Consider the following 7,023-nt stretch of genomic DNA (forward strand, 5'->3'; position numbering starts at 1 on the left):
TTTTAATTTCCTAGGGAGATCTGAACACTGGAATACTCAATTCAATTTCCAAAATGCTGACCCAGCCTTACTTCAAACTTCACCTTCACTTGTCCTTGGAACAAAAAATAACAAGAAACCAATGCCTCGGACAAAGAACACAGGAATGCAACTTCTCAGTGTTCTAAGATGGTCTTTTCAATTCTGCTCTCCTAACAATTTAGTATTATCTGAGACATGTAACTTTCATAACTCAGGAAGATATTTGCTTAATTTCCTAACTGTTCAATCTATGCATATCACCTACTAGCATTTTCAAGCTCAGGCAACAACAGAGAACTCAAATGTCCTTCTTCCTCACAAACCCACAGAATTATTAGCTTGAATTGTAATGTAATTAATGTATTTTTAACATCATTTCAACAGAAGTATTTAGACCACAATCTAGAGCCAAATTTAAAAGCAGATATTCACTGTCAAAACTGGATGGCAGAAGGAAATAACCTCTTGGGTATTTCAGCAATGATTTAACCACCACCTATGACTAAGTTGGAGAGGCTTCAGAAGAGTCATGGGATGGATCAGTCTCAATTAATAAAAACAGGAATAACTCCAAAAAGACAAAGAAAGGCGACTCAGATCTTTATACCTTGAGAAAAGTTGAGGGAACTGGGATTATTTGTCTTGGAGAAGAGAAGGCTCCAGGTAGACCTCACTGTGGCCTTCCAGTACTTGAAGGGAGAGTATAAACAGGAGGGAGAACAGCTGTTTGTGAGGGTGGATGGTGATAGGACAAGGGGGAATGGTTTTAAACCGAGGCAGGGGAGGTTTAAATTAGATATTAGGAGGAAGTTTTTCACCCAGAGGGTGGTGAGGCACTGGAACAGGTTGCCCGAGAGGCCTGTGGATGCCCCATCCCTGGAGGCATTCAAGGCCAGGCTGGATGTGGCTCTGGGCAGCCTGGGCTGCTGGTTGGTGACCCTGCACGTAACAGGGGGGTTGAGACTAAATGATCATTGTGGTCCTTTTCAACCCAGGTCTTAGGAAAAAAAGAAGAAAAAAAATACAAGGAGAAAAAAAAAAAAAAAACTACTTTCTGAGGGACTATATTCAGCTAAAAAATAAATCACCTTTTTGTCTTCTTTGATGACGCAGATAGGCTTTGATTGTGCTGTTATTTCAAACAAATGTCAGCCAACCTAACCTCCTGTGGCACATCCAAGTGAAAAGCTCCATTATGATTTTCCCAATTCATCCATAAGAAGTAGTTAGAATGAAGCACCTTATCTAGTTTTTCAGTAGAAAAACCAGAGGCCTTAAAAAAACAAATATACCACACAGCAAACTTCTAGGGAACAAGTGACAGCCCAGAATACAACAGCTTCTGCATCTTGTATTTAAGATGCTTCATTTAGGAAGAAAAAACTTGCTGAATAAAACTCAAATATGTATTTAAGCACTTAATTCCCACATGCTTAGGTTAAAATTACAGGTCTGACAGATCCTCACTACCTACCCCTAATTAGCCTTCTTCAGACTTAACTTGGCTTAAGTACAGTTTTATGTTATTTTCCACAACCTCTGGGGCTTCCCCCTCCGCCCCAGAAGACTGATTTTCTTGAACCACACTGCAGAGAAGAATGCAGCAGGAGGCCAAGCGACCCTTTCACTTGGAAGGAGATTAAACACAGAGATTCCAAACTTTTTTTCCAATGACTCCAGCCCCAAGTGCTGGCATAAGATCCCACTCTGCTGAATTCACTGGGGATGCTCATACTTTCAACTCCTGGTGAATCTGACAGCCGCAAAACTCCAAGTGCTCCTAGCATTAAAATAAACAAGCAAATAATGAAACCTCTATTTCTTCATTTTAGCAGCCGTTAGCACTGCAATTAGAGTTCTCAGAGGATGCACTTACCCCCTAATGAATCCCTGGAACAGCCATAACAGGGTGCGGGGCAGATTAGAATCCCCACAACACAACCTACTGAATTGATGTCTCCCCTGAGCGATACAAAGCTGGGCCCAGAGATCCTAAGCGTTGTTACACCATCTTCATTTTGGAGCCTTATTAACAAATTAATTGAGAAATAAACAAGTCTCCCTCTGGGAAAAGGAGAAAAAAAATCAATTTTAATGAAGAGACTAGACACCTTTCCATAAGGCTCTCGTGGACAGGAAGACAACAGCAGAAAAGTTTATTATCAAGCAAAATCATTAACGACCATCTAATATTGCAGCCGTGTATGAACAAAGGCAAACACAAGACAGGGATGAAAGCAGGAGCAGAAAGCAAGATATCAGCTTTCTGCAGAGGCTGTTCCAGTGCCCACACCCATCTCCCAGAGCTGTCAAGCACGGGAAGGACACTTTGCAGAGACAGCACAACGCCGGGGGGGAAAAGGGAGTTTCTGTGCTTTTGTTAGTCTGCAGACATCCACGCTTCCTCCCTCCAGTTGGGATAGGTCACAGGTAGCTGGAGCAGCCCCGCTGACCCCAAAGGAGCTTTACACACCAGTTTCCCCCCTCCCTGTAGCAGGCAGCAGGACAACAAAGCAGAACCAGCAGCCCCAATTAACTGCTTTTTTACATAAGACTTTTGTGTCTGATTGTTGGAGACCATATGGTCCAAGATTACAGCCAACAGTAAATGTCTTTACCCTGCCCTGTTTGCGGTAATAACCTCAACATTCTTTTAATGTAGTTTTTGGTGGACGCACTTCCTTTCCTCTTTATGTAAGTAAATCACCGGGATATGCTTAACCTGCCCCCTGAAACTCAGCATAGGCCATGAAATTCAAGCAGATTGAATAAAAGATAATTCGGTCTCGAAGCCAGGTGGATTGCAACTGCACTGGCAAGCACGCAACTGCATCCCTGTATTCAGAAAAGACATTAGGAATCTGAAAAATCAAAAACTGCATTCAAAAGCCTTTGTGCACGCATGACAATTCTTCAAAGTGAGTTTTTAAAAAGAAGGCAAAGCCACCACCTCACCTTAGAAATTAATGCATTGCAGAACTTTAATCAAGCACTGCTCCATAATTAGACACGCTTTCCCCTAAGCAAAAGCATCTTTAAAGCCAAGCATGTGATGCCTTGAACCCCTGTGATACTTAAGAAAATAAACTTAAAAAGACATTCATTATTCTTGAACTGAGCATTTCCATACTAAGTCCCACCTTAGAACAACTTTTAACTGCTAATTTATCATCCGCCCTCCCTGTGACAGGGAAGATTTATAGTGGAAAAGGCTTATTTAACATTACAGTAATGCCAAAAACATATGGTATTACACTTTTTGTTATTTTGGTCAAGCAGCAATAACTAAGGAAAATACTAAAAAAATACCCCCCCATATATTCCCATAGTTGTAGGGTTTGGCATGGTTCCATCAGAGTGAACTGCAGCGGCAACTCAACCTGAAGGATGTTTACAGCACAGACTGAATGTCCAATCTTATCCTCTTGCACTCATCTGGCTACCCCTTATCTCCACTACAGCACCAAGGTGCTTATCAGTATTCTGACCCCTACCACCAGTGGATGCAAGCACATTCCAGAGCTCCCTGGCCACAGGAGAACTCAGCATGGCAAACATATGGTGCTACGAGAAAGCTGCTCCTCCCTCCTCTGCCTATCTGCCTGTGTCACTGTGCTTGATGCTACCTGCATCCATAGGTGCTATGTCACAGGGCCTAGGTCACAGTAAAAGAGAGATGAGAGGCTAAATAGGTACAAGACCACATACAATCTACTCCAGAGATTTATATTAGCAAAATGAGGAAAGGGAAAAGGATGAACAACAGAATGGCCGAAGCACAAACTTTATAGCAATGAGGACCTTCACTGCAGGCATCTGCCAAGAAAAAAAAAAAAGAGGAGCAAACAGGACAAACATTGCCCAACAAGCTCTCAAATACTTTGAGATTAACCTTGTTTACACAAGAAATAGGGCAACAAAAAAAAAAAAAAGCTATGAAGGAAGCCTCTTATAGTTTCATTCTAAGCAAAGGGGAGGAACTAGCTAGGAAAGTAAAAGCAGAAACTTCCAACTCCTTCCAACCTCCTTTCCTCCAGAAAGCAGGAAAAGGCACCACTTGCTATTCTTCAGGGGGACAGAACAGCCACAAAATAAAGAAAGTGAACTAACAATAAAGGAACAAGCTATCTGAAAGCCAGAAAATCTGAAATTCTCTGATGAACCATCTCAGCCAAGTATAATCACAGAATTGTAGGGGCTGGAAGGGACCTCCAGAGAACACCAAGTCTAGCTCCCCTGCAAAGCAGGCCCCTATAGCAGGCAAAAGCTCTTTAATGACTTGAAATTCAACAGATTTTGCATGTATTCCCTTTTGTAAAACTTCAAATAACTGAAGGTGACTTAAGGTGAACAGCACAATTATTAAACCAGGAAAAGCCAAAGCATTAGGAAAGAAACAACCTGTAGGTAACAAAATATCCCTTCAGAACACATGCAGTGAAGGAAAGAGCAGTTAAGTAGGAGTGTGTTAACACCATCCCTAACAGGTAATGCTAAAGCATTCAGAGAGTTCACTGCATCAGCCTTCAGGTCAGAGGAAATGGCTAATGAAACCCGTCAGCACAGAATGACAAGAACACAAGCCAAAACTGGGAAACACATCAGAGCAATTGCCTCAAAACTCCTGAGCAAACGTCAAACAAAGACAATTAAGGCAATACAGCTCTGCAGGGAACTTATTAATCTTCACCTATGGACAGTATTCAGGCATTACTGCATTAAAAGAGTACTTCAAGGTTTCCAGTTCTGGTCAACGTAACAGTGTGTACCCTACAAAAACCGACATAGGCAGCTATCAAAGACCATTTCTGCTCCACACCTCAGCTTCCAGCAGCCTGAAGGAGACAAGCAGTGACTCCTACAAAGCAGGAAACCAAACACACACGGTAGCACAGGTTGGTCAGGGTTGCCATCAGTCCCTGGGATGATGCTGGAATACGTGAGCTGCCAAGCAACCTATCTGCTGCATATTTCAGATAACAACACAGTTAAAAGCCAACATGCAATGTAAGAACAAACCGTATCAAGGGAACAGAATTTCCTTCAACGACAGAAGAGCAATGCAGACAGGGAAACATCAACTTGAAGCAATATAGTTTTGATTTTGTGAGACTTCTGACACATCAATTAACATTCATACAAACTAAAAAAAAGAGCACATAATGAAGTACTGAGAGATTCCTAGAATCCTATAGGAAGAAGTCAGTTACCTTTATTTTAGAGAAAAAACATGTAGCAAGCCATTACCAAGAAACAGCTTCAAGCATGGAGGTTTTTGTAATAGCATACAGAAATAAGTGCTTGTAATACTAAAAACACCACTTCAAAGGGGTTACTAGAAGGCTACTGCAGAAGAAAAGCGACCCACTTGAATCACATCAAGATGAAAAATTCTTACAAGAGAGGTAAAGAAACACAAAAATCCTACCTACACAGTGACTTCAACTTCACCCTCATGCACATATGCTTTAGGGCAGTGGATTCCCGTTGCAGTACCTCTGTACTGAGAAGGCAAAGGAGGGACTAACCTCTCTGAATCCAGGCAGAGTCAGGCTGAGGGGCACTGCACAGTTCTTTTCCACCTGCAGATACCCAGGCTGTCCGAGCCCAAGGCTGCAAGAGCTCAGACCACCAATTTCAGATGTGAAGAGCAAAGAATAAGAACTGAGGAAAGCAGCTAGGAAGAAACAAGGAAAGCCAGGCAGGAACATCGGCCTCAAACAAGCTGGACCCAGGATAGCACAAAATATAACTGATATTCTCAAGAAAAACTCAGCTATAAAAGAAAACATTGAGAACCAAAGGAGAGCAAACTGAAACACGCTGTCCTCTGCTGGAAGTGGCTCTAAAGCTTGAAAGCAGAAGGTCAAGAAGTGCTTTGATCTCCATTGGAAAAGAAAATAGATAGAATCATCATTTTCAAGCTGCACAGCCACACCTAAATCAGCTGCTACCTTTTGAACTAATTTTGAGCTAATGCTGCAGTTCCACACAGCCAGCATTGCTGTTACCAAAGGGACACTCCTGCTACCTCTTCCTCCTACAGTAGCACCACCAGGAGAGCATCTGCTGTCCTCCCACATGCTTCCCTGGTGGCAGGAAAGGTGTGTGCATGGACATATAAGACATGATCAGGGAAAGGGATTAAAACAACCCCCCTTTTTTTCTTTTCATCCCTAAGCAATATAACATAAATCCCTTGTTGCAATCCAGTTTCTACATCCTGATAACTTACCACATCAGCATACAGGGTTTTTTAGGCTGTCTGAAACATACATATTGCCCTAACATTTATGTAATGGGACAAATGGAGAGATATATTAAAAAGATTTAAAAAAAAACAGAACAGATTGCTACTGCAGCATGGGAGTTTCTATCATGAATATCTAGAAAGAATTTAGAACAGCACCTTTACACTTGCCCAGAACCTGAGGAAGACCTCCAGATCCATAAGTGCACGTGTTCAGACCACACAGTGCTTACATCAGTACAGCCAGCAGCGGGAATTACCCACGTGTTCAGCTTTGGGAGACAGGAACAACATCGGTAAGGACCTCCCTCCTGCAAAAGGGATGTACTGGAGCAGCACCGCCAGCACACGCTCAGCAGAAGATTGCCCAACGTTAAAAGCAGCACCGAACCTTCAGATAAAGCATTACTCATTCAGAACACACGGGGTAATATATACATAAAGGTGTTTTTCTCTCAGTCACCCAAGCAGAACGCTAAACACAACCGAGAAACCTTTAAATCGACCAGAAACGCGTTTCCCTCTCCTCCCTCCTCTCCATACCTCGAATCCTCGCCCGGCCGCAGCCCGACAGCCCCGCTCAACACCAGGTCGCTCCCCGGCCCCAGCGCCCCCAGCGCACCCCGGCAGCCCCCACGTAGCCCTCGGGACTCACTCACAGCGTGTGCCCGCAGACGTTGACCATCAGCTTCAAGGAGGGGTTGCGGTACTTGGTGGTCTTACAGCGCGGGCAGCCCTGCTCGTCCATGGCG

At 43.2% G+C, this 7,023-nt stretch overlaps 1 protein-coding gene across 2 annotated transcripts in view; it reads right to left on the reverse strand.

The window, feature by feature from the left end:
* The window catches only part of MNAT1 (MNAT1 component of CDK activating kinase), a 115,690-nt gene extending 108,671 nt beyond the window's left edge, over window positions 1-7,019 (reverse strand). For both annotated transcript variants that reach the window (XM_003206785.4, XM_031553726.1), the window contains exon 1: window positions 6,931-7,019. In XM_003206785.4, coding sequence (XP_003206833.2) covers window positions 6,931-7,019 — 89 coding nt within the window. The remainder of the gene's footprint in view (window positions 1-6,930) is intronic.
* Between the last annotated feature and the right edge of the window lie 4 nt (window positions 7,020-7,023).

The sequence above is a fragment of the Meleagris gallopavo genome, chromosome 5 (genome assembly GCF_000146605.3).
Source record: "Meleagris gallopavo isolate NT-WF06-2002-E0010 breed Aviagen turkey brand Nicholas breeding stock chromosome 5, Turkey_5.1, whole genome shotgun sequence".
NCBI lineage: Eukaryota > Metazoa > Chordata > Aves > Galliformes > Phasianidae > Meleagris > Meleagris gallopavo.